General features: G+C 53.8%; 2 protein-coding genes and 1 long non-coding RNA gene across 6 annotated transcripts; 2 read left to right on the top strand and 1 right to left on the bottom strand.

The window, feature by feature from the left end:
- The first annotated feature begins 225 nt into the window (after window positions 1-225).
- Window positions 226-12,743, top strand: PRIM1 (DNA primase subunit 1). The gene is made up of 12 exons (XM_079329065.1): window positions 226-364; window positions 1,215-1,369; window positions 1,445-1,551; window positions 1,631-1,704; window positions 3,332-3,468; window positions 4,022-4,080; window positions 4,825-4,939; window positions 6,146-6,383; window positions 8,143-8,212; window positions 10,039-10,124; window positions 11,515-11,613; window positions 12,641-12,743. Exons 1-12 carry the CDS (start codon window positions 262-264, stop codon window positions 12,658-12,660), a joined length of 1,263 nt encoding a protein of 420 aa, XP_079185191.1. The 5' UTR covers window positions 226-261; the 3' UTR covers window positions 12,661-12,743.
- A 2,122-nt stretch (window positions 12,744-14,865) lies between these two features.
- Window positions 14,866-25,095, top strand: NACA (nascent polypeptide associated complex subunit alpha). Of its 2 annotated transcripts, XM_079329348.1 has the most exons (13): window positions 14,866-14,978; window positions 15,327-15,398; window positions 18,887-18,925; window positions 19,499-20,965; window positions 21,047-21,082; window positions 21,188-21,494; window positions 21,864-22,630; window positions 23,649-23,734; window positions 23,819-23,896; window positions 24,103-24,249; window positions 24,387-24,515; window positions 24,756-24,878; window positions 24,967-25,095. In XM_079329348.1, exons 2-13 carry the CDS (start codon window positions 15,329-15,331, stop codon window positions 24,979-24,981), a joined length of 3,264 nt encoding a protein of 1,087 aa, XP_079185474.1. In that variant the 5' UTR covers window positions 14,866-14,978; window positions 15,327-15,328; the 3' UTR covers window positions 24,982-25,095. The 2 variants fall into 2 exon arrangements, with proteins under 2 accessions (XP_079185474.1, XP_079185475.1); XM_079329349.1 differs by lacking the exons at window positions 18,887-18,925; window positions 19,499-20,965; window positions 21,047-21,082; window positions 21,188-21,494; window positions 21,864-22,630 and having other exon boundaries at window positions 14,891-14,978.
- On the bottom strand, window positions 20,644-21,865 carry LOC306813750. Of its 3 annotated transcripts, none has more exons than XR_013777025.1 (4): window positions 21,551-21,865; window positions 21,131-21,430; window positions 20,847-20,965; window positions 20,644-20,786 (listed from the first exon to the last, which is right to left on the bottom strand). It is a non-coding gene; the product is annotated as an uncharacterized lncRNA (long non-coding RNA). The 3 variants fall into 3 exon arrangements; XR_013777026.1 differs by having other exon boundaries at window positions 20,847-20,902; XR_013777027.1 differs by having other exon boundaries at window positions 20,712-20,770; window positions 20,801-20,965.
- Window positions 25,096-25,758: the final 663 nt, after the last annotated feature.

Raw genomic sequence — 25,758 nt, 5'->3', positions numbered from 1 at the left:
CGCTCCAGGACCATCCCCAGACCCCACGACCCCAGACCCCAGGACCCCGCGGACTCCGTGGCATCCCCTTCCCTCCATCCCGGAACCGCTCCGGTGCTTTGCTCTCCTCTCGCTCCCTCCGAGCCGCGCACTCCCCGTCCCCGGGACCCCCAGCACGGCGGCCCGGGACTGGACTACAACTCCCGGCAGCCCCCGGGCCCGGCGCCGCCGCTTCCGGTCGCTCCGCTCCCGCCGCCCCGCTCCCGCCGCTCCGCTCCCGCCATGGCGCAGTTCGAGCCGGCGGCGCTGCCCGAGCTGCTCCCCATCTTCTACCGGCGGCTCTTCCCGCACGGCCCCTACGGCCGCTGGCTCAGCTACGGCGGCGGTGAGCGGGGAGGGACGGGGAGAACCGGTACTGGTAGGGGGGGCACCGTGGGGGATGCGGCGATGCCGGGCGGGAGATTCGATAACGGGGCGGGGGCTCCGCCAAGGACCGGGATACCGGGCGGGGGTCATCGATACCGGGCGAGGGGCATCGATACCGGGCGGGGGGCGTCGATACCGGGCGGGGTGCATCGATACCGGGCGGGGGGTGTCGATATGAGGCGGAGAACACCGTTAGGGATGCGGTACCGGGCAGGAACATCGATACCGGACAGAGGGCACCGATATCGGACGGGGGATATCGATACCGGGCGAGGGGCATCGATATCAGACGGGAGGTATCAATACCGGGCGAGGGACACTGATACCGGAGAGGGGGCACTGATACCGGATCGGGGGCACCGATACCGAGTGGGGGGCACTGATACCGGACAGGGGGCACCGATACCGGGCGGAGGGCACCGATACCGGGCGGGGTCACTGATAGCGGACAGGGGGCACCGATACCGGGCGGAGGGCACCGATACCGGACAGGGGGCACTGATACCGGATCGGGGGCACCGATACCGAGTGGGGGGCACTGATACCGGACAGGGGGCACCGATACCGGGCGGAGGGCACCGATACCGGGCGGGGGGCACTGATAGCGGACAGGGGGCATCGATACCGGCGGAAACACGGCAATTCCGGTCCCTGAGCACGCTGGGGTGCCGGGGCAGGCGGTGGGTGGATGCTCTGACCGGGACACCGGGAGGAGCAGGGAAGGGGGGTCTGGGGGTGACTGAAATGGGGGGGATTTAAGGCTTCCCCCCGAGCCCCGCACACTCCGCGACCCTCCCGCCTCCCTGCAGTGAAGAACTACTTCCAGCTGCGGGAATTCTCCTTCACCCTGCGGGACGATGTGTACCTGCGCTTCCAGTCCTTCAACAGCCCGCAGGAGCTGGAGCGGGAGCTGCAGAAGATCAACCCCTACAAGATCGACATCGGGGCCGTCTATTCCCACCGGGTGAGTCCCGAGCACCGTGTCCGGGGCTCGGCAGGGGTCCCTGGCCGTGCTGAGCCCATCCCATCCCTCCTGCAGCCCAACCAGCACAACACGGTGCACCAGGGCGCCTTCCAGCCGCAGGAGAAGGAGCTGGTCTTTGACATCGACATGACGGATTACGATGATGTCCGGACGTGCTGCAGGTTCCCAGGGGGACTCTGGGCTGGGAGGGGTGTTCAGGGATGTGGGGTGTCCACCTGACCCCCCTCACTCTGCCCCCAGCTCGGCTGATATCTGCTCCAAGTGCTGGACGCTGATGACCATTGCTGTCCGCATCATTGACCGGGCGCTCGTGGGTGAGGGGCTTGGGGACACACGAGGGTCATGAGTGGCACATCCAGACCATCCTTGGTCCCACAGCCATGCCCAGACCCCAAAGAGGGGCTGGGTCAGTGCTCTCACTGAGCTGGGGGACATGGTGGTGCCCGGCAGGTTTGTGGCACCATTAGCTTTGGGTGGTGACCATAGCTCATCCCAGTGTGGCACCAAAACCATCTGTGCCCCTCAAACCTCATCTGTGCACCCCAAACCCATGTGTGCCCCCAAAACCCATCTGTGCCTCTAAACCCTTCTATGCCCCCCAAACCCATCTGTGCCCCCAAACCCATCTGTGCCCCCCAAATCCCATCTGTGAACCCAAACCCATCTGTGCACCCCAAACCCATCTGTGTCCCCCCAAACCCCATCTGTGCCCCCCCAAAATTCCATCAGTGCCCCCCCAAACCCATATGTGCCTTTAAACCCATCTGTGCTCCCTGCAGAGGATCTGTACACCCCAAACCCATCTGTGCACCCCAAACCCATGTGTGCTCCCCAACCCATCTGTGCCACTCCAAATCCCATCTGTCCCTCTAAACCCATTTTTACCCCCAAACCCATCTGTACCCCCAAAGCCATCTGTACCCCCAAAGCCATCTGTACCCCCCCAACCCAATCTGTGCCTCTAAACCCATCTGTGCCCCCCCAAACCCCATCTGTGCCCCCCCAAATCCCATCAGTGACCCCCCATATCCCATCTGTGCGCCCCAAACCCATCTGTGAACCCAAACCCATCTGTGCCCCATAAACCCTATCTGTGCCATTCCAAACCCCATCAGTCCCCCCCAATCCATCTGTACCCCCCAAATCCCATCTATGCCACTCAAACCCCATCTGTGCCCCCCAAACCCATCTGTACCCCCCAAACCCCATCTGTGCCCTCCAAACCCCATCTGTGCCCCCCCAAACCCCATCTGTGCCCCCCCAAATTCTATCAGTGCGCCCCCAAACCCATCTGTACACCCAAACCCATCTGTGTCACTCCAAACCCCATCAGTTTTCCCCCAAATCCCATCAATGCCTCCAAACCCATCTGTGCCCTCCAAACCCATCTGTACCCCAAATCCCATCTGTACCCCCCAAACCCCATCTGTACCCCAAACCCCATCTGTGCCGCCAAACCCATCAGTGCCTCCCCAAATCCCATCTGTGCCTCTAAACCCATCTGTGGCCCCCTAAATCCCATCTGTGCCCCCAAACCCCATCAGTGCCTCCCCAAATCCCATCTGTGCCCTCCAAACCCCATCTATACCCCAAACCCATCTGTACCCCCCAAACCCCATCTGTACCCCAAATCCCATCTGTGCCCTCCAAACCCATCTGTCCCCCCCAATCCCATCTGTGCTCCCCAACCCCATCTCTGCCCCGCATCAGTGCCTCCCCAAACCCCATCAGTGCCCCCCAAACCCCATCTGTGCCCCCCCAAATCCCATCAGTGCCTCCAAACCCATCTGTGCCCTCCAAACCTATCTGTACCCCCCAAACCCCATCTGTACCCCAAATCCCATCTGTACCCCCCAAACCCCATCTGTGCCATTCCAAACCCCATCAGTGCCCCCCCAAATCCCCTCTGTGCCCCCCCAAATCCCCTCTGTGTCCCCCCAGAGGACCTGGGCGTGCGGCACCGCCTGTGGGTGTACTCTGGCCGGCGGGGTGTGCACTGCTGGGTGTGCGACGATGCCGTCAGGAAATGGTCACCAGCACTGCGGGCGGCGGCTGTGGAGTACCTGAGCCTGGTCAAGGTGGGTGCCAGGAGACCCCTGCCCACCCCTGAGCCTGGTCAAGGTGGGTGCCAGGAGACCCCTGCCCACCCCTGAGCCTGGGAAAAGGGGGTACCAGGAGACCCCTGCCCACCCCTGAGCCTGGGAAAAGGGGGTTTGTGAGGCTTTAGGTACCCCCTGAGCCTGGTGAAGGTGGGTTTAGGGGGCTTTGGGTACACCCTGAGTGTGGAGAAGGTGGATTTAGGGGCTCTGGGCATCCCCTAACCCTGGTGAAGATGGGTTTAGGGGGGTCTGGATACTCTGTGACCCTGGAGCAAATGGATTTATGGGGTTTTGGGACATCCTGACCCTGAAAAAAGTGGGTTAAGCAGAACTGGGCATCCCCTGACCCTGGTGAAGTGGGTTTTGGGCACCCCCTGACCCTGAAGCAGATGGATTTAGGGGGTCTGGGCACCCCCTAACCTGTGGGAGGTGGGTTTAAGGGGGTTTGGGCACCCCCTGACCCTGTAGCAGATGGATTTAGGGGTCCAGGCACGCTGTGCCCCCTCCCCAAACTGACCCCACTGTCCCCCAGGGCGGTGCTGACACTGTGAAGAAGGTGACACTGACCCACCCCGTGCACCCGTTCATCAGGTGGGTGAGGACCCTCCTGCCCCTCCCCTTGGGCATGGGGGGCACTGAGCCCCCTTGGTGGGCACTGAGCCCCCATTGCTGCCCCCGTGGGTGGGCACTGACCCCCTTGGGTGGGCACTGAGCCCCTTGGGTGGGCACTGAGCCCCTATTGCTGCCCCCATGGGTGGGCACTAAGCCCCCCTGGGTGGGTTCTGAGCCCCTTGGGTGGGCACTGAGCCCCCCTTGCTGCCCCCCTGGGTGGGTTCTGAGCCCCTTGGGTGGGCACTGAGCCCCCAGTGCTACCCCCTGGGTGGGCTCTGTGCCCCCTGGGTGGGTTCTGAGCCCCCCTGGGTGGGTTCTTTGCCCTCTGGGTGGGCACTGAACCCCTTGGGTGGGCTCTGTGCCCCCCTGGTGCCCCCCTGGGTGGGTCCTGTGCCCCCCTGGGTGGGTCCTGAGCCCCCCTGGTGCCCCTGTGGGTGGGCACTGAGCCCTCTGGGCAGGTCCTGAGCCCCCCTGGGTGGGCTCTGAGCCCCTCTGGTGCCCCTCTGGGTGGTTTCTGTGCCCCCCTGGGTGGTCTCTGTACCCCTGGGTGGTCTCTGTGCCCCCTGGGTGAGCTCTGTGCCCCCCTGGTGCCCCTCTGGGTGGTTTCTGTGCCCCCCTGGGTGGGCTCTGTGCCCCCTGGGTGGGCTCTGTGCCCCCCTGGTGCCCCCCTGGGTGGGTTCTAAGCCCCCCTGGGTGGTCTCTGAGCCCCCCTTTGCCCCCCAGGCGCTCCCTGGCCGTGGTGCAGGAATACTTTGAGGAATTTGCCCTGCGGGATCAGGACATCCTGGGCAGCCCCGAGAAATGGGAGAAGGTGCTGGCGCTGGTCCCCGAGGATATCCTGCCCTCCTCCGTGGCGTGCAAGGGGTTAAAATTAAATGTGGGGGTGGGGTTAAAATATGGGGTGAAAATATGGGGTGAAAATGTGGGGTTAAAATGAAATTATGGGGTGAAAATATGGGGTTAAAATATGGGGTTAAAGTTAAAATATGGTGCCCTGGAAGGGTAAATGGGGTTCTAGAAAGGGTAAGTGGGGTCCTGGCAGGGTAAATGGGATCCTGGCAGTGTCAGTGGGTCCTGTCGAGGTCAGTGGGTCCTGGCAGGGTAAATGGGATCCTGGCAGGGTCAGTGGGTCCTGGCAGGGTCAGTGGGATCCTAGAAGGCTCAGTGTGTCCTGGCAGAGTCAGTAGGTCCTGGCAGGGTCAGCAGTGTCAGTGGGTCCTGTCAGGGTAAATGGGATCCTGGCATTGCAAATGGCATCCTAGAAGGCTCAGTGGGTACTGGCAGTGTCAGTGGGTCCTGGCAGGGTAAATGGGATCCTGGCAGGGTCAGTGAGTCCTGGCAGGGTCAGTGGGTCCTGGCAGGGTAAATGGGATCCTGGCAGGGTGAGCAGTGCCCTGTCTGTCAGTGGGTCCTGGCAGTGTCAGTGGGTCCTGGCAGGGTAAATGGGAACCTGGCAGGGTCAGTGGGTCCTACCAGGGTAAATGGGATCCTAGAAGACTCAGTGGGTCCTGGCAGGGTGAGCAGTGCCCTGGCAGCGTCAGTGGGTCCTGGCAGGGTAAATGGGATCCTAGAAGACTCAGTGGGTCCTGGCAGGGTGAGCAGTGCCCTGGCAGTGTCAGTGGGTCCTGGCAGGGTCAGCAGTGCCCTGTCAGTGTCAGTGGGTCCTGGCAGGGTAAATGGGGTCCTGGCAGGGTCAGCAGTGTCAGTGGGTCCTGGCAGGGTAAATGGGATCCTGGCAGGGTCAGCAGTGCCCTGTCTGTGTCATTGGGTCCTAGCAGGGTAAATGGGATCCTAGAAGGCTCAGTAGGTCCTGGCAGGGTAAATGGGATCCTGGCAGGGTCAGCAGTGCCCTGTCAGTGTCAGCGGGTCCTGGCAGGGTAAATGGGGTCCTGGCAGGGTCAGTGGGTCCTGGCATGGTAAATGGGGTCCTGGCAGGGTCAGCAGTGTCAGTGGGTCCTGGCAGGGTAAATGGGATCGTGGCAGGTCCTGGCAGGGTCAGCAGTGCCCCCTCACCCCGCACGGCCCTTGACGCGGCGCACAGCAGCGGGCGGCGCTGCGGGCCGAGTTCCCGCGCAGGAAGGATTCTGTGCAGCGCTGGGAGCTGCTGCGCGCGCGGCTGGAGCGGGAGCGGGAGCGGGAGCGCGCGCGGGGCCGCGCCCCCGGGGCCGCGCGTCCCGAGTGGGAGCTGATGCTGCAGCTCTGCTTCCCCCGGCTGGACGGGAACGTCAGCAAAGGGCTCAACCACCTGCTGAAGAGCCCCTTCAGCGTCCACCCCAAAACTGGTGCGGGCGGGAGGAGATGGGGGGGTGGGGGTGGGGGGGGGAATATGGGCTGCGTTAGGTGTGAATAGGGGTAATAGTCATAGAAATGGGTAATAGAAATATATTGTTATATAAATATAAATAGAAATATAATTTTATAAAAATAAAAATAAAAATAAATATAAATATTAATATAAATATACATAAATATATCTAAATATAAATATAAATATAAATATTAGTATTAATTTTAATATTAATATATTTAAATATAAATATAAATGTAAATATATTTTTATATAAATATAAATATAAATAAATATAAATATAAATATGAAAAAATATATTTAAATGTAAATATAAATATTAATATAAATATTAGTATTAATTTTAACATTAATATTAAAATATTTTATATAAATATAAATATAAATATAAATATATTTTTATATAAATATAAATATTAATATTAATAGAAATGTGTAATATAGATTTATTTTTATATAAATATGAATATATTTAAAAATGAATATAAATATAAATATAAATATAAATATAAATATATACAAATTAATCTTAATCTACATATAAATATAAATAAGTATAAATACAAATATGTATAAGTATATATTAAAATTTTATATGTATGTATAAATATGTATTTAAATATATATTTTATATATATATAAATATATAGAAAAATATAAATATATAGAATATATAGAATAAACTTTTATAAATACTTTATATATATACATACATAAAATATATTTGTATATATATAATATATTAAATATATATATAAATACAATATATAAAAATATATTTAAAAATATATAAAATACATAGAATAGACTTACATATAGAATATATTTAAAATATATAAATATATATATAAAATACATAGAATAGATTTATATAAATATTTTATATATACACACATAATATATATATAAATATTTGGTATATAAATCCTGGGATTCTGTGTATTCTGGGATTCTGTGAATATATAAGATATATATATAAGATATATATATAATATAAACAGAAATATGTATTTTTATTAATATGGGTGTATAATATATATAATGCATTCTACATTATATATAAATATAGAATATATATATTTTGTATTATATAAGTATATATTTTGATTATATAAATATATATACAACATATATTACATATATATGTGTATATATATGTGTATATATGTATATAATATATATGTTATATATAGAGAATATATATGTATTTATACATGTATATATGTGCATATTATATATATTCTATATATATAGTCTTTATATAATATATATATTCTCTCTATATATTTTTTCTATATATGTATATATATGTATATATATATATTTATATATAATGTGTAAATCCCAAGATTCTGGGATTCTGTTAGTTCTGTGATTCTGTGACTATATATTTATATGAATATATATTTATATATTATATTATATTATATTATATTATATTATATTATATTATATTATATTATATTATATTATATTATATTATATTATATTATATTATATTATATTATATTAATATATAAACATATAATTATATAAATCCTGTGATTCTGTCAATTCTGGGATTCTGTTAATTCTGTGATTCTGTAAATATATATTTATACCATATAAATACATATTTAAATTTTCTATATTCTATATCTGCATCCTTTTAATATCCATTTCCATGAGATAACCACATATTTCTATTCTATAAATTAAATGTTAAATGTTAAATGTTAAATTTTCCTGCCCAGGCCGTGTTTCTGTGCCCCTGGACCTGCAGAGCCTGGACCAGTTTGACCCATTTGCTGTCCCCACCATCAGGCAGGTGACACTTCTGTGGATTCTGGGATTATTTTTGTTATTTTTTAAAATTTTTTAAATTTTTTTTGCATTCTGGGATTCTGTGGTTTCTGGGATTTTTTGAATTTTGTGAATTATGGGGTTCTGTGGATTCTGGGATTCTCTGGATTCTCTGGATTCTGGGATTCTGGGATTTTTTAAATTTTGTAAATTCTGGGATTCTGCAATTCTGGGATTCTCTGCATTCTGTGGGTTCTGTGGAGTCTGTGGATTTTTTGAATTTTGTAAATTCTGGGATTCTGAGATTTTTTGAATTATGTGAATTATGGGATTCTGTGGATTATGAGATTCTGTGGATTCTCTGGATTCTGGGATTTTTTAAATTTTGTGAATTCTGGGATTCTGTGGATTCTGGGATCCTGAAATTCTGTGGATTCTGTGGATTTTTTAAATTTTGTGAATTATGGGATTCTGTGGATTCTGTGATTCTTTGATTCTGGGATTCTCTGGATTCTCTGGATTCTGGGATTCTGTGGATTCTGGGATTTTTTAAATTTTGTTCATTATGGGATTCTGTGGGTTCTGGGATCCTGAAATTCTGTGGATTCTGTGGATTCTGGGATTGTTTAAATTTTGTAAATTCTGGGATTCTGCAATTCTGGGATTCTCTGGATTCTGGGATTCTCTGCATTCTGTGGGTTCTGTGGGTTCTGTGGATTTTTTGAATTTTGTGAATTATGGGATTCTGTGGGTTCTGTGGATTCTGTGGATTTTTTGAATTTTGTGCATTATGGGATTCTGTGGATTCTGGGATCCTGAAATTCTGTGGATTCTGTGGATTTTTTGAATTTTGTAAATTCTGGGATTCTGTGGATTCTGCAGTTCTGGGATTCTGTGGATTTTTTGAATTTTGTGAATTATGGGGTTCTGTGGATTATGAGATTCTGGGATCCTGATTTTCTGTGGATTCTGTGTATTTTTTGAATTTTGTAAATTCTGGGATTCTGTGGATTCTGGGATTCTGAGATTTTTTGAATTATGTGAATTATGGGATTCTGTGGATTATGAAATTCTGTGGATTCTCTGGATTCTGGGATTCTGTGCATTCTGGGATTCTGTGGGTTCTGTGGATTCTGGGATTTTTTAAATTTTGTGCATTATGGGATTCTGTGGATTCTGGGATTTTTTGAATTCTGGAGTTCTGGGATTCTGTGGATTCTGAGATTTTTTAAATGTTGTGAGTTCTGGGATTCTGCAATTCAGGGATTCTCTGGATTCTGGGGGTTTTGTGAATTCTGGAATTCTCTGGATTCTGTGGATTCTGGGATTTCATGAATTCTGTGATGCTGTGGGTTCTGGGATTCTGTGAATTCTGTGGATTCTGGGATTCTGTGAATTCAGTGGATTCTGGGATTCTGTGAATTCTGGGATTTCATGAATTCTGTGATGCTGTGGGTTCTGAGATTCTGTGAATTCTGTGGATTCTGGGATTCTCTGAATTCTGTGGATTCTGGGATTCTGTGAATTCAGTGGATTCTGGGATTCTGTGAATTCTGGGATTTCATGAATTCTGTGATGCTGTGGGTTCTGAGATTCTGTGAATTCTGTGGATTCTGGGATTCTCTGAATTCTGTGGATTCTGGGATTCTGTGAATTCAGTGGATTCTGGGATTCTGTGAATTCTGTGAATTCTGGGATTTCATGAATTCTGTGATGTTGTGGGTTCTGGGATTCTGTGAATTCAGTGGATTCTGGGATTCTCTGAATTCTGTGAATTCTGGGATTTTTTGAATTCAGTGGATTCTGGGATTTTTTTGAATTACCCTATGATCCCATCTGTCTGGCAGTTCCCTGTGCCAGGAGCTAGATGCAGCTGAGAGTGATGGGGAGCAGGAGGATGGAGGAGCCACGGAGCCAAAAAGGCGCTCGAGGGGTGAGTGGGGCAGGGATGGGGGTTGGGGGGTCAGCATTTGGGTTTGGGGGGGTCAGGGATGGGGGTTGGGCGTCTGAGTTGGGGTTTGGGGGTCAGGGCTGGGGTTTGGGAAGGGGTTTGGGGGGTCAGGGTTGGGGTTTGGGGGGTCTGAGTTGGGGTTTGGGGGTCAGGGATGGGGTTTGGGGGTCAGGGCTGGGGTTTGGGAGGGGGTTTGGGGGGTCAGGGTTGGGGTTTGGGGGGTCTGAGTTGGGGTTTGGGGGTCAGGGCTGGGGTTTGGGAGGGGGTTTGGGGGATCAGGGTTGGGATTTGGGGGTCAGGGTTGGGGTTTGGGAGGGGGTTTGGGGGTCAGGGACAGGTTTTGGGGGTCTGAGTTGGGGTTTGGGGGATCTGAGTTGGGCTTTGCGGGGTCAGGGTTGGGGTTGGGGGTCAGGGCTGGGGGTTGGGGGGGTCTGAGTTGGGGTTTGGGGGGTCAGGGCTGGGGTTTGGGGTCAGAATTGGGGTTTGGGGGATCAGGGCTGGGGTTTGGGGGGTCAGGGTTGGGGTTTGGGGGTCAGGGTTGGGGTTTGGGAGGGGGTTTGGGGGTCAGGGACAGGTTTTGGGGGTCTGAGTTGCGGTTTGGGGGGTCAGGGCTGGGGTTTGGGAGGGGGTTTGGGGGTCAGGGACAGGTTTTGGGGGTCTGAGTTGCGGTTTGGGGGGTCAGGGCTGGGGTTTGGGGTCAGAATTGGGGTTTGGGGGGTCAGGGCTGGGGTTTGGGGGGTCTGAGTTGGGGTCTGGGGGTCAGGGATGGGGTTTGGGGGTCAGGGTTGGGGTTTGGGGGGGGGTTTGGGGGTCAGGGACAGGTTTTGGGGGTCTGAGTTGGGGTTTGGGGGATCTGAGTTGGGGTTTGGGGGTCAGGGTTGGGGTTTGGGGGGTCTGAGTTGGGGTTTGGGGGTCAGGGATGGGGTTTGGGGGGTCAGGGTTGGGGTTTGGGGGTCTGAGTTGGGGTTTGGGGGTCAGGGCTGGGGTTTGGGAGGGGGTTTGGGGGATCAGGGTTGGGATTTGGGGGTCAGGGTTGGGGTTTGGGGGTCAGGGACAGGTTTTGGGGGTCTGAGTTGGGGTTTGGGGGATCTGAGTTGGGGTTTGGGGGTCAGGGTTGGGGTTTGGGGGGTCTGAGTTGGGGTTTGGGGGTCTGAGTTGGGGTTTGGGAAGGGGTTTGGGGGGTCAGGGTTGGGGTTTTGGGGGTCAGGGAATGGTATTTATGGTCAAGGCTGGAGTTTTGGGGTCAGGGATGGGGTTTGAAGGCCAAGGTTGGGATTTTGGGGATCAGGGTTGGAATTTGAAGCTCAGGGTTGAACTTTGGGGGATCCCCAGCACCCCAATCCTGCCCTTGCCCACTCCCCAAATCCTCCAGACTATAAGAGGACCAGCCTGGCCCCTTATGTGAGAGTGTTTGAGCAGTTTGTGGAGGGGATGGAAAACGCCCGGCGGGGGGAGAGGATCCGACAGAGCGGTGAGAGCCCCAAAAAACATCCTAAAAACATCCTAAAAACATCCCAAAAACATCCCAAAAACATTCCAAAAACATCCTAAAAACATCCCAAAAACCACCCCAGAAACATCCTAAAAACATCCCAAAAACACACCAGAAACATCCCAAAAACATCCCAAAAACATTCCAAAAACATCCTAAAAACATCCCAAAAACACACCAAAAACATCCCAACAACATCCCAAAAACACACCAAAAACATCCTAAAAACATCCCAAAAACATTCCAAAAACATCCCCAAAACATCCCAAAAACCATCCCAAAAACATCCCAAAAACATCCCAAAAACCACCCCAAAAACATCCTAAAAACATCCCAAAAACATCCCCAAAAACATCCCAAAAACATCCCAAAAACCACCCAAAAACCTCTCACTGAATTTTGGGATTTCTCACTGAATTTTTTGACATTTCTCACTGAATTTTTGGGGATTTCTCACTAAATTTTGGACATTTCTCACTGAATTTTGGGATTTCTAATTCAATTTTGAGATTTCTCATCAAATTTTGGACATTTCTCACTGAATTTTTTGACATTTCTCACTGAATTTTTTGGGATTTCTCACTAAATTTTGGACATTTCTCACTGATTTTTTTTTAATTTCTCACTGAATTTTGACATTTCTCATTAAATTTTGGACATTTCTCACTGAATTTTTTGACATTTCTCACTGAATTTTTTGGGATTTCTCACTAAATTTTGGACATTTCTCACTGAATTTTTTGACATTTCTCACTGAATTTTGGACATTTCTCACTGAATTTTTGGACATTTCTCACTGAATTTTGGACATTTCTCACTGAATTTTTTGACATTTCTCACTGAATTTTTTGACATTTCTCACTGAATTTTGGGATTTCTCACTGAATTTTTGGACATTTCTCACTGAATTTTGGACATTTGCTGACAGGCAGGGTCACCAGGAGGGATGGATGTTTCTTTCCTTTATCTGGATAAAAACTTCTCATTTTTTTTTCTCTCTTCCCAGATCTCCAAGGAGATTTCTGAGCCCTGGCAGGTGCCACTGGCACAGTTTGTCCTTGTCACCTCCCCTGGCCTTGGGGGTCCCAGTGCCTTGGAGCAGCCAAAGCCCCTTCCCCAATTTTGTTTATTTTGCTTTTTTGTTCTGTTTGGTTTTTTTTATACACAAAGACAATTAAATGTTTCTGGTTGTTCACGTGCTGTGACTGGGATGTGCTGGGGGGGTGGGGGTTGGGTGGGTGGGGGATGGGTGGGGGGTCTCCTCTCAGTGGGAGGAGCCAGGGGAGGGGGTCTCTGATCTGTTTGGGGTTGCTGTCCCCAAATCTTCTGCCAGGACCTTGCCTTGACCCCCTAAACCTGCCAGGACCTTGCCTTGACCCCCTAATCCTGCCCTGACCCCCTAAACCTGCCAGGACCTTGTCCTGACACCCTAATCCTGCCTTGACCCCCTAAACCTGCCAGGACCTTGCCTTGACCCCCTAAACCTGCCAGGACCTTTCCCTAATACCCTAAATCCACCTGGACCCTGCCCTGACCCCCTAAATCTGCCAGAACTCTCCCCTGATCCCCTAACCCTGCCAGGACCCCTGTTCTTACCCCTGCCAGGACCCTGCCCTGAACCCCTAACCCTACCAGGACCTTGCCCTGACCCTCTAACCCTGCCAGGACCCTGCCCTGACCCCCTAATCCTGCCTGAACCCCCTGCCCTGAACCCCTAACCCTGCCAGGACCCTGCCCTGACCCTCTAACCCTGCCAGGACCTTGTCCTGACCCCCTAACCCTGCTCTGACCCCCTAAATCTGCCAGAACCCTCCCCTGATCCCCTAACCCTGCCAGGACCCCTGTTCTTACCCCTGCCAGAACCCTGCCCTGAACCCCTAACCCTGCCAGGACCTTGTCCTGACACCCTAATCCTGCCATGACCCCCTAAACCTGCCAGGACCTTGCCTTGACCCCCAAAACCTGCCAGGACCTTACCCTAATACCCTAAATTCACCTGGACCCTGCCCTGACCCTCTAAATCTGCCTGAACCTTCCCCTGACCCCATAACCCTGCCAGGACCCCTGTTCTTACCCCTGCCAGGACCTTGCCCTGACCCCCTAACCCTTCCAAGACCCCCTAACCCTGCCAGGACCCTGCCCTGACCCCCTAACCCTTCCAAGACCCCCTAACCCTGCCAGGACCTTGCCCTGACCCTCTAATTCTGCCCTGACCCCCTCACCCTGCCAGGACCTGCCCTTCATAGTCCCTTCCATCCCCAACAACCCGATTTTATTCTAGTTCTGAAGCTGTTACATAGTTCTTGATGAAGGAAAAAAATCTGATTTTATTATAATTCCAAAGCTGCTACATAGTTCTTTATGTAGGGACAAAAATCGGATTTTATTCTAGTTCTGAAGCTGTTACATAGTTCTTGATGAAGGAAAAAAATCTGATTTTATTATAATTCTAAAGCTGTTATATAGTTCTTGATGAAGGAAAAAAATCTGATTTTATTATAATTCCAAAGCTGCTACATAGTTCTTTATGTAGGGACAAAATTCGGATTTTATTCTAGTTCTGAAGCTGTTACATAGTTCTTGATGAAGGAAAAAAATCTGATTTTATTATAATTCTAAAGCTGTTACCTAGTTCTTGATGAAGGAAAAAAATCTGATTTTATTATAATTCTAAAGCTGTTACATAGTTCTTGATGTGATTATCTCACTGCTGCTTCCTCTTATGCTTCTGCCAATTTTACAGTTTCTCATAACGATTCAAAACGCCCAATGCCCCAGCACCCCTCCCCCACCCCGGGGATCCCCTCCCCTCCCCCACCGGGGATCCCCCCCCCCCCCCCCCCGGGGATCCCCTCCCCTCCCCCACCCCGGGGATCCCCTCCCCCCACCGGGGATCCCCTCCCCCACCCCGGGGATCCCCTCCCCCCACCGGGGATCCCCTCCCCCACCCCGGGGATCCCCTCCCCCCACCGGGGATACCCTCCCCCACCCCGGGGATACCCTCCCCCCACCCCGGGGATCCCCTCCCCCCACCGGGGATCCCCTCCCCCCCCCCCACCGGCGATCCCCTCCCCCCACCGGGGATCCCTCCCCATCCTGGGGATCCCCTCCCCCACCGGGGATCCCCTCCCCCACCCCGGGGATCCCCACCCCGGGGGGATTCCCCGTTCCCGCCGTGGGGCCCGAGCGGAGCCCGGAACGCCGGAGCGCGGCCGTGCGGCCCGAGCCGGACCGTGTTACCGGACTCACCCCCCCCAACCTGCCCCGGAAGTCGCGTGCTCCCGGAAGTCGCGCTGCCCTCTCGGTCTCTTTCCGCCGCCATCTTGGGCCCCGCTCCCCGCACAGTGAGTCCCGCGCCGCCATCCGCCGCCATCCGCCGCTATCCTCCGCTTAGCGCGCCGCTCGCCTGTAGCGGGACGAGCGGGTGGCCGGGAGGAGCCGCTTGAGGCCATCGATGGGATCATGGCGGCGCCGGGCAGGGCAGAGGTGGCGGGGATGGTGAAGGGGGGGGGGGGGGGGCGGCCTATCCCCGACCCGACACCGGGACTGAAACCGGGATCAGAACCGGGCTCTGCCTGTGCCCTGCCGAGTTCTCTCGGTAGATTTTCCCGGTATTGGGAGGCGCGGGGTGGGAAGAAGGAGTTGATGGAGCCGCAGCGAGCCCGGACCTGTCGCTTTCTCCATTCCCATAGAAATGCCCGGCGAAGCCACAGAAACCGTCCCGGCCACTGAGCAGGAGCTGCCGCAGCCGCAGGCGGAGACAGGTGAGACCGGGAGGGGATTTTGGGGGGATTTTAGGGGGATTTACGGCATCTGCAGCTTCCCGGGAGTCTCCCGGTACTCCCGGTATGGGGATTGTGCGATCCCAACTCTCCGCGAGGATTTTTTTAGTGGTTTTCATTTCGTTTCTTCGCGTCCAAACAAATGGATTTTGTGATTTCCCACCCAAAAGACGCGGCGTGTTTGGAGTGTGGGAATGGGGACCTCGCGTGTCCCAAAATCTCCGGCGTGGCTCGGAGTGGTTTATTTTATTTTATTTTATTTTTTCCTGCTGGGTTCAGCGGTTTCCCATTGGATTTTTTTGGGATTGCTCCGTGTCCGGGTGTTATCGGGCGGCTCGGAGCCCCCAGATCCTGGTTTGGATTGGGGGGTCTCCCCCTTTAGAGTTGGGGGTTTTTCCACTGAATTTTGGAGATCTGTCCCTTTGGATTTGGGGTTTTTTATTGAATTTTGTGAATCTGTTGTGTTGGATTTGGGGTCTGTCCCTTTGGATTTGGGGATCTCTCATTGAATTTTGGGGTTCTGCCCTGTTGGATTTGGGGGTCTCTCATTGAATTTTGGGGTTCTGCCCTGTTGGATTTGGGGGTCTCTCACTAAATGTTGGAAGTCTGCCCAGTTGGATTTGGGGTTTTTCATTGAATTTTGTGGATCTGTCATGTTGATTTTGAGGTTTGTCCCTTTGGATTTGGGGGTATTTCACTGAATTTTGGGGTTCTGCCAGGTTGGATTTGGGGTTTTTTATTGAATTTTGGGGTTCTGCCCCGTTGGATTTGGGGTTTTTTATTGAATTTTGTGGATCTGTCATGTTGATTTTGAGGTTTGTCCCTTTGGATTTGGGGGTCTCTCACTGAATTTTGGGGTTCTGCCCTGTTGGATTTGGGGTTTTTTATTGAATTTTGGGGTTCTGCCCGGTTGGATTTGGGGTTTTTTATTGAATTTTGTGGATCTGTCATGTTGATTTTGAGGTCTGTCCCTTTGGATTTGGGGGTATTTCACTGAATTTTGGGGTTCTGCCCTGTTGGATTTGGGGATCTCTCACTGAATTTTGGGGTTCTGCCCCGTTGGATTTGGGGTTTTTTATTGAATTTTGTGGATCTGTCATGTTGATTTTGAGGTTTGTCCCTTTGGATTTGGGGTCCTCTCACTGAATTTTGGAGATCTGTCCCTTTGGATTTGGGTTTTTTTATTGATTTTTGGGAATCTGTTATAATGGATTTGGGGTCTGTCCCTTTGGATTTGGGATCTTCTCACTGAATTTTGGAGATCTGTCCCTTTGGATTTGGGGTTTTTCATTGAATTTTGGGGATCTGTCCCGTTGGATTTGGGATTTTTCATTGAATTTTGAGGATCTGCTCTGGTATATTTGAAGGTCTCCTCCACTGGATTTTAATGTCTGCCCCGTTGGATTTTGGGTCTTTATAGAATTTTGGTGTTTTGACCCGTTGGATTTGAGGGTCTTTACTTGAATTTTGGGGTTCTGCCCTGTTGGATTTGGGGGTCTTTATTGAATTTTGGTGTTTTGACCTGTTGGATTTTAGGGTCTTTAATTGAATTTTGGTGTTTTGCCCTGTTGGATTTGGGGATTTTTAATTGAATTTTGGGTGGTTTGCCCCGCTGGATTTGGGGGTCTTTAATTGGATTTTAGGTTTCTGCCCTATTGGATTTGGGGGTCTTTATTGAATTTTGGGGTTCTGCCCTGTTGGATTTGGGGGTCTTTATTGAATTTTGGGGTTCTGCCCTGTTGGATTTGGGGGTCTTTATTGAATTTTGGGGTTCTGCCCTGTTGGATTTTGGGTCTTTATTAAATTTTGGTGTTTTGCCCTGTTGGAATTTGGGTCTTTATTGAATTTTTGGGTTCTGCCCTGTTGGATTTTGGGTCTTTATTGAATTTTGGTGTTTTGCCCCGTTGGATTTTGGGTCTTTATTGAATTTTGGGGTTCTGCCCCATTGGATTTGGGGGTCTCTCACTGGATCTGAGCCCTGTCCCATTGTGGCACCACAGGGTTGGTGACAGGGGACACAAGGAGGGAGCTGAGTGATGGCTGTTGCTGTGACAGCTGCAGCAATGATTCCAGGGAGCTGCTGAGCTCCTTATCCCTCCCTGCATAGCTGGAATTCCTCTCTGGGGCCCTTTCCCTGGGCTGGTCCTTGGAAAAACCCTGGAGATGAGCACACTGATCCAGAGGAGCTCTGGGCAGCTTCTGGTTTTTGGGAATCCTTTGGCTTGGTGATGTTGGAGAAGAAACCAAGGGAAGGTGGAGGTGTGGGGGAGAGGTGACAAGCAGGAATGGTTGTGTCTGTCAGGAATGTGCTGAAATGAAGGAACAGGGAGAGCAGGCAGAGGTAAAGGGTTGTTCAGAGGGGGTGACTCTGCACAGCACCTGTTGCTCCTTTTGGAGGCACCAGGACATTCCCTGGAGCAGGAAGTGACACCCCCTGGCCTCCCCATCCTCCCCACAGGTAAAACAGGGCATTAGCAGCAGCTTTCAGGACAGGGATATCATTCCCTGCCTTCCCTGCACCTGGGTGGCTGCAGGACCAGGTGTGACCCTGCTGGGGGTGGGACAGGGACAGGGGTGGGGCTGTGCCCAAGGGTGGCACCGTGGCTGGGCTGGTTCTGCTGTCCCAACCTGCAGCACCGGGCTGTGCCCTGGATCTGCAGTGGGTGCTGGGAATGGCACTGGGAGTGTCAGGACACTCTGCCTCAGGAGCTGAACCCTCTCATGGCTTCTTTCCTAAATACTGCCCCTTAATTGCTGGTTGGTATTGGGAATTTTTTGGGGAATGTCAGGGCTCTCTCAAGGCTCTGGCTCAGGAGTTCCTCTTCCCTAAATATTGCCTCTTTATTGCTGGTTGGTATTGGGAATTTTTTGGGGATATCAAGACTCTCTCTCTGGCTCAGAAGCTGAACCCTCTCATGGCCTCTTCCCTAAATACTGCTTCTTGATTGCTGGTTTGCATTGGGAATTTTTTGGGAATGTCAGGGCTCTCTCAAGGCTCTGGCTCAGGAGTTCCTCTTCCCTAAATATTGCCCCTTAATTGCTGGTTTGCATTGGGAATTTTTTGGGGAATGTCAGGGTTCTCTTCAGGCTCTCAGCTCTGGCTCAGGAGTTCCTTTTCCCTATATATTGCCCCTTGATTGCTGGTTTGCATTAGGAATTTTTTGGGAATGTCAAGGCTCTCTCCAGGCTCTGACTCAGGAGTTCCTCTTCCCTAAATATTGCTCCTTGATTATTGATTGGCATTGGGATTTTTTTTGGGATATCAAGGCTGTCTCCAGCTCTCAGCCCTGCCTCAGGAGCTGGAAGCTCAGCCCTGTCATGGCCTGTTGTCTGAGCAGTGCCCTTGGATCAGCAGCTGCCATTGGGAATGGCCAAGCTCTCTCCAGGCTCTCTTGGACCTGCCTGGGGAGCTGGAGGCTGCTCCTGGTCAGCAGGATTTCCCTTAATAAACTGTTGTTCTCCCTGTTCAGCTGCAGCTGCCCCTGTTCCTGCTCCCAGCCCTGCTCCAGGTACTGGGGACCCTCCTGTAACCCCTCGTGTGCCACATTAACCAGCGTGTGCAGTTCTGGGGGTTGCAGTTCCATTAACCTTAACAGCTCCCAGGGCAGGGGGGGCACTGGGGGGCCTGGCCCCACCACCCCCATCTCACCCATGGCTGGAGGGAGGGGCTCCCTCCAGGAGTTATTCCACTGGGTTTTATTTGTGGGTTATATTTGACTTTTTCTTCCTCTTTTTTTGGGAGGGTCTTTGTTCCCCCATGCTCCCAACAGCTCAGGGGGTGACCCCAGGCTAATGAGCAGCTCATGCCAGACTGGGGGGTCCACAGAGGTTGTGACAGCCCCTTTGGTAGGGCAGAGCTGGCTCCCTGCATCCCTGGCCCACTGGGGATTCCTGGTGGCCTGAGTGGCCTCCTGCCATCCAGGGCTCTGGGGAAAGTGTGTTCTAGGAGGGGATGAACATCCTGCCCTGTGCCTGCTGGGCCAGCAGCCAGGCACAGAGGCCAGAGGAGAGGCAGGGCTGGCTGCCTGCCCCCTTCCTGTCTCCTCCCTCCTCTCATGGCTCACTCTGTTTCTCTCCTTTAGCTGTTCTTCATGCTGCTCATTCCCCACCTCTGACTCCATCTCCATCAGCCCAGGCTGTCCCAGCTCAGCCTCCCAGCCCTGCCCTGGCTCTGCCAGGCCCCCCAGGCCCCCTGTCCCCCCCTGTGGTCCCTGCTGCAGCCATCCCTGTGTTCTCCATGCCCCCCCAGCCCCCTGCCCCACCTCTGCTGGGCCCAGTCACCACTGCCCCTCCTCCAGCTCTGCAGGGTTTTGCAGCCCCAGGATCTCCAGGGCCTGCCCCAGTTAGCCCAGTGTCTCCAGGATTCCCAGCACCAGTGTCACCTGGCCTGGCTGCTGCTTCTGCTGCAGTGACAGTGGCCCCTCTTGTCTCCCCAGTGAGCCCCAGTTCTCTCCCAGCTGCTCTCACCTCTCCCATGAAAACTGCTCCCACTGCTGCCTCTGGGGGGGCTGCACCTCTGGCCCCTCTCCCTGTCCCTGGAGCAGCCCCAGCCCCTCTCCCTGTCCCTGGATCAGCCCCAGCCCCTCTCCCTGTCCCTGGAGCAGCCCCAGCCCCTCTCCCTGTCCCTGGAGCAGCCCCAGCCCCTCTCCCTGTCCCTGGAGCAGCCCCAGCCCCTCTCCCTGTCCCTGGAGCAGCCCCAGCCCCTCTCCCTGTCCCTGGAGCAGCCCCAGCCCCTCTCCCTGTCCCTGGAGCAGCCCCAGCCCCTCTCCTCCCTCCCCCATCCCGTCCCCTTCTGGCATCTCCCCCACCAGTGTCTCCCACTTTGCTGCCTGTGTGTCCCCAGAGTCCAGGGTCACCCCCCCTTCCCACAGTCCCAGTATCTCCTGGAGTTCCTGCTCCCACCCCACTGGCTTCTGTTCCAGCCTCTGCCCAAGCCCCAGCTCCAGCTGCAGCCCTGGTTGGTGCCATCTCTCCCCCTGTGTTCCTGGCTGCCCCCAAAGCTCCCTTGTCACCCCCCATCCCTCTGCTGCCATCTGGGATGTCCCCTGGGCATCCTGCTGCTGCCCCACAGGGCCCAGCCCCTGGTGCCCCAGTCTCACCACTGCTCCCAGTTGCCAAGGCCTGTCCTGTGGGCCCTGCCCCAGTGGCCAGGACCCCTCCTGGAAGCTCAGCCCCTCAGGCAGCTCCAGTGGCTCCTGCCCTGTCCACCCCCACACTGGGAACTGCCATCTCTGTCCCAGGGCCTCCAGTGAGCCCTGTGTTTCCAGCAGCAGCAGCTCCTGTGCCTGCTGTCCCCTCTGCCAGCTGCCCTCCTGTCACACCACCCATGGCAGCTCCAGCCACCCCTGCTGTGGCTAAAACATCTCCTGCCTCTGTCACACCACCCATGGCAGCTCCAGCCACCCCTCTTGTGGCTAAAACATCTCCTGCTGCTCCTGTCACACCACCCATGGCAGCTCCAGCCACCCCTCCAGCAGCCAAAGCAGCTCCTGGGAGCCCAGTCACTGCCCCAGCTGCCCCCTCTGTCCCTGTCACACCACCCATGGCACCTCCAGCCAACCCTGCTGTGGCTAAAACATCTCCTGGGAGCCCTGTCACTGCCCCAGCTGCCCCCTCTGTCCCTGTCACACCACCCATGGCAGCTCCTGCAGCCAAAGCAGCTCCTGGGAGCCCTGTCACTGCTCCCTCTGTCCCTGTCACACCACCCATGGCACCTCCAGCCACCCCTCCTGTGGCTAAAACAGCTCCTGGGAGCCCTGTCACTGCTCCCCCTGCCCCTGTCACACCACCCATGGCAGTTCCACCTTCTCCAGCTGCTCCTCCTTCAGCCAAAGATGCTCCCAAGGGCTCTGCTGCTGCCTCAGCTGCCCCTCCAAGTCCCCCCACCCCAGCTCCAGCTACCCCACCTGCAGCCAAAACTGCTCCCAAGAGCCCTGTTGCTGCTCCCCCATCCCCTGCCACCCCAGCTCCTGCAGCCAAAACACCCCCAAAGAGCCCTGTCAAAGCCACCCCAGCTCCAACCACCCCCACTGAGCCCAAAACACCCCCAAAGAGCCCTGTCAAAGCCACCCCAGCTCCAACCACCCCCACTGAGCCCAAAACACCCCCAAAGAGCCCTGACAAAGCCACCCCACCCCCTGCTGAGGTTAAAACACCCCCAAAGAGCCCTGACAAAGCCACTCCAGCTCCAGCAGCCCCTGGAGGAGGCAAAAAGTCTGCCAAGGGCAGCCCTGTCACTACCCCATCTTCTCCTGTGGCTCCAGCACCTTCAGCTCCAGCTGCCCCTGCTGAGAACAAAACACCCCCAAAGAGCCCTGACAAAGCCACCCCAGCTCCAGCCACCCCTCCAGCAGCCAAAACACCCCCAAAGAGCCCTTCCAAAATTACCCCAGCTCCTGCTGAGGTTAAAACACCCCCAAAGAGCCCTGACAAAGCCACCCCAGCTCCTGCTGAGGCCAAAACACCTCCAAAGAGCCCTTCCAAAACTACCCCAGCTCCTGCTGAGGCCAAAGCATCCCCAAAGAGTCCTGACAAAGCCACCCCAGCCCCTGGTGAGGTTAAAACACCCCCAAAGAGCCCTGTCAAAGCCACCCCAGCTCCAGCCACCCCTCCAGCAGCCAAAGGACCCTCCAAAAGTCCTGCTGAAGCCAAGACACCCCAGAAGAGCCCTGTAAAAGCCACCCCAGCTCCAGCTACCCCTGCTGAGGTCAAGGCACCCCCAAAAAGCCCTGTCAAAGGCACTCCCCCTCCAGCCACCCCTTCTGCTGCCAAAGGACCCTCAAAAAGCCCTGCTGAGGTCAAGGCACCTCCAAAGAGCCCCATGAAAGCCACTCCAGCTCCTGCATCTCCTGCTCCAAACTCTGGTGCCCCTCCAAAACCCCCAACCCCTCCAAAATCAGACAGCAGCTCTGCTCCAAGCACTCCCCCTGGCAAGAAGCAGCAGCCCCTTACCAATAACAAGGTGGCCACCAGTAACAAAGTGGATACCAGTAACAAAGTGGCCACTAATAACAAGGTGGCCACTAATAACAAGGTGGCCAAGCCGGCCACTCGCCCGCCCCCGAAGGTCCCGCTCGGCGCTGACGATGAGGAGCTGCCGCCTCTGCTCCCCCCCGAGCCGCCCGTGCTGCTGGAGCTGTCCCCGCCCGCGGGGGTCCCGGGGGTCCCGCCCCCCCCGGCGCCGCAGCAGCAGCCCGTCCTCAAGAATGACAAGGGTATTTGTTTTTTGGGCGCGGTTTGCCGTGTGCATGGAGTGTCACTGGATGCCCGCGGGATACTAACCCCGCCCTGGGGAGTGTCGCGATAGATGTCACCCAGCCCAGCTCGGCTCGGTCACTAACGAGTGTCCTGGCCTCGGGCACGGAGCACGGTGTGGTTTGTGGCATGGACACGCTGAGCTGAGCTGAGCTGCACATCGAGGAGCTGCCACCCACGTGCCTGTCACTGCTCTGTGTGTGGTGTCCACGTGGTGTCCCTTTGTCCAGGTGGAAGGGGGGCTGTGGGCAGTGCTGGTGCTGGTGCCAAACTGGGCTGTCCCCACGCTCTGCCTGAAGTGTTGGGAAGCCTGGGCACACCCTGGCACACCTGCAGAGGGTTTGTGTGCTGTGGGCACAGAGGCACTTCCCAGAGCAGGAAGCAGGATTGGATCCAGGTAATGGCTGCATGGGAGCATCACTGTCACCTCCAGGTGACCTCCAGCCTCTGAGGTTGGGGACACCTGGCTCTGCTTTGGGAACTGGTGTGGTCAGTGCTGTGGGTCACAAGTGGTGTTGGCACTGCAGCTGGTGGCCCTCTGGGCATGCAGAGGGGCTGTTCCCTGAGGGGGTTTGGGGTTGTCACATCATCCCTGTAGTGAAGCCACAGATGTTTAGCAGCCCTGAGGGCTCATCAGTGCTGTGTGTCAGCTCTGGGTTTGAGGGGAGTCAAGAGAGGCCCTGTCACTGCTGCCACCTCAGCACCCTGAGAGTGCTGCCCATCTCCTCCTTGAGCCAGTACCTCAGGCTGGAGCTGCCTCAGGGTATCTCTGGGTACCTGTGGGGCTCCCACCATGGGGAGAGGCTGAGGACCCACTCGTGCCACCCTGCTGGTGGCATTTGAGGTGCTGTGAGAGCTCCTGGTGGCATCCAGAGTGCAGGGAATGCTCCATCCACCCTTAACTGGGAGCCAGCAGCAAAGGCTGTGTCCCCTGGACCTACCTGAGGTGGGAAGAGTGAGGGGTTTGTGTCTCTGCAGGGTCTGGCACAGAGTCCGACAGCGATGAATCCGTACCAGAGCTCGAAGAGCAGGACTCCACACAGGCCACGACACAGCAGGCACAGGTAGGGCACATCCATGGTGGCTCAGAGTCCCTTTGGTGTCACCCCAGCATTGTCACTGATCCCTCTGGTTTCCCTGCCCTGCAGCTTGCAGCAGCAGCTGAAATAGATGAGGAACCCGTCAGCAAAGCGAAACAGAGCCGGAGCGAGAAGAAAGCTCGGAAGGTGAGGATGCACCTGTCCCTGCTGAGCAGCCCCAGGGCTCAGAGCCATGCTGGGGATGTCACTGTCCTGAGATTGGAGTGTTCCCTCTAGCTGACAGCCTGGGAGTGCTGCATTTCCATGTGTATCCATGCTCTGGGACTCCAGGGAGAGGAGTAGGCACATCTGAGCTCTTTGTCCTTTACTGACCTTTCCCTGATATTTTTTAGGCAATGTCCAAGCTGGGCCTTCGCCAGGTGACAGGAGTCACCAGAGTCACCATCCGGAAATCCAAGAACATCCTCTTTGTCATCACAAAGCCAGACGTGTACAAGAGCCCGGCGTCAGACACCTACATCGTCTTCGGCGAGGCCAAGGTGAGCCCACCCAGGAGCCAGCAGGACTCTGTGCCAGGATTCCTTCCTGTCACCTGGGCACTGTGTGGCTCCTGCCAGGGAATGTGTTGGCACTGCCCAGGACTGGCCTCACAGCTCCTTTCCTTCCCCTCCTGCAGATCGAAGACCTGTCCCAGCAGGCTCAGCTGGCGGCCGCCGAAAAGTTCAAAGTGCAAGGAGAACCTGTTTCCAACATCCAGGAAAACACACAGACCCCCACCGTGCAGGAGGAGAGTGAGGAAGAGGAGGTAATGCCTTCCCCAGCCTCTCTGTGGGGCTGTGGTTTGGGTTGATTTGTGGATTCCTCTCCTTCATCCATGTTTCTGCTGTCATTGCAAAGGGAGAGTGCAGGGTTCTGCCCTGGGGGTGTTCACACTGCAGGGCTGATCTCCTGCCTTCCAATCCAGACAATCCCACTCCATGCCAGGCCTGGAACTGGCACCAATCCTGGCCCTGGCACCAATCCTGGGCCTCTGTTTCTCCTTCAGGTTGATGAAACTGGCGTGGAGGTGAAAGACATCGAGCTGGTGATGTCGCAGGCGAACGTGTCACGGGCAAAGGCTGTGCGAGCCCTCAAGAACAACAGTAACGACATTGTAAACGCGATAATGGTGAGTGCTGGGGGGCAGCAGCTTTGGGGGGGTCCCTGGGGGGAGCTGCCAGCTCTGGGCTGCCTCCTGATTCCTCTTCTCCCCACAGGAGCTGACGATGTAGCCGCCGGAGGGAGGAGCCTTTTTTGGTGTTTCAGAGAAGAATAAAATACAACTAAATTTAAAATTTGTACTATTTCTATCGGTTAATAAAAGTTGTGGCTTATTGTTGGTGAAACTGCTGCTCTTGGGTGCTTTGCTGCCTGCCCTTCCCTGGGTGTCCTGGCCCCAGGGTGGAGCCTTCCCCTGCCTGTTCCCTCCTTTCCTTCCTGTCCCAGAGCCTGGCTGGACCTGAGCCCAGAGCAGCCTCAGTCAGCTGCAGGGTCACCCCTTCATCCCCTCAGGGTTCCCTTCAGGGGGGCTCCTCACTTTGCTGCAGCAGGCAGGAATGGGGAATCGTGGATGAGGGAAAGGCTGTGAATTCCTTGGGGTTCAAACCTGGCTGGTGGCCATATCACAGACAGCCTTGTGTAATGTCTTCATCCATTCTTCATCCATGACATGGGTGAGGGGAGTGAGGGTGCCTTGGTTTGTGGGTGACACCTGCTTGGGTGGGACATTGATCTGCTGCAAGGCACAAAGCTCTGCAGAGCCATGTGGGCAGGATGGATCCATGGGCTGAGGGTGAACAAGGTACCCCCAACCCCATGGAACTCTCCAGGCTGGGGGAAGAGGGGCTGGAAAGCTGGGACAGAACCTGGGGGTGCTGGTGGCAGGGGCTGGACATGAACACAGGTGTGCCCAGGATGGCACCTGGGCTGTCCCCAGAGCAGGGATTGTCCCCCCAGGACAGGGATTGTCCCCCCAGGACAGGGATTGTCCCCAGGACAGGGATTGTCCC

This window comes from Erithacus rubecula, assembly GCF_903797595.1.
Source record: "Erithacus rubecula genome assembly, chromosome: 31".
NCBI classification, from domain to species: domain Eukaryota; kingdom Metazoa; phylum Chordata; class Aves; order Passeriformes; family Muscicapidae; genus Erithacus; species Erithacus rubecula.
The sequence above is the reverse complement of the archived record's forward strand: the minus strand, read 5'-3'. Positions and strand labels throughout refer to the sequence as shown.

What these genes read in the sequence shown, in the direction of transcription:
- PRIM1 (XM_079329065.1), top strand. Translation starts at nt 262, where the DNA reads ATGGCGCAGTTCGAGCCGGCGGCGCTGCCCGAGCTGCTCCCCATCTTC. An exon ending in GGGCCGTCTATTCCCACCGG is followed by an intron (nt 1,370 to 1,444) that starts GTGAGTCCCGAG and finishes TCCCTCCTGCAG; the next exon opens with CCCAACCAGCACAACACGGT. An exon ending in GATGTCCGGACGTGCTGCAG is followed by an intron (nt 1,552 to 1,630) that starts GTTCCCAGGGGG and finishes CTCTGCCCCCAG; the next exon opens with CTCGGCTGATATCTGCTCCA.
- NACA (XM_079329348.1), top strand. Translation starts at nt 15,329, where the DNA reads ATGCCCGGCGAAGCCACAGAAACCGTCCCGGCCACTGAGCAGGAGCTG. An exon ending in CGTCCTCAAGAATGACAAGG is followed by an intron (nt 22,631 to 23,648) that starts GTATTTGTTTTT and finishes GTGTCTCTGCAG; the next exon opens with GGTCTGGCACAGAGTCCGAC. An exon ending in TCGTCTTCGGCGAGGCCAAG is followed by an intron (nt 24,250 to 24,386) that starts GTGAGCCCACCC and finishes CCCCTCCTGCAG; the next exon opens with ATCGAAGACCTGTCCCAGCA.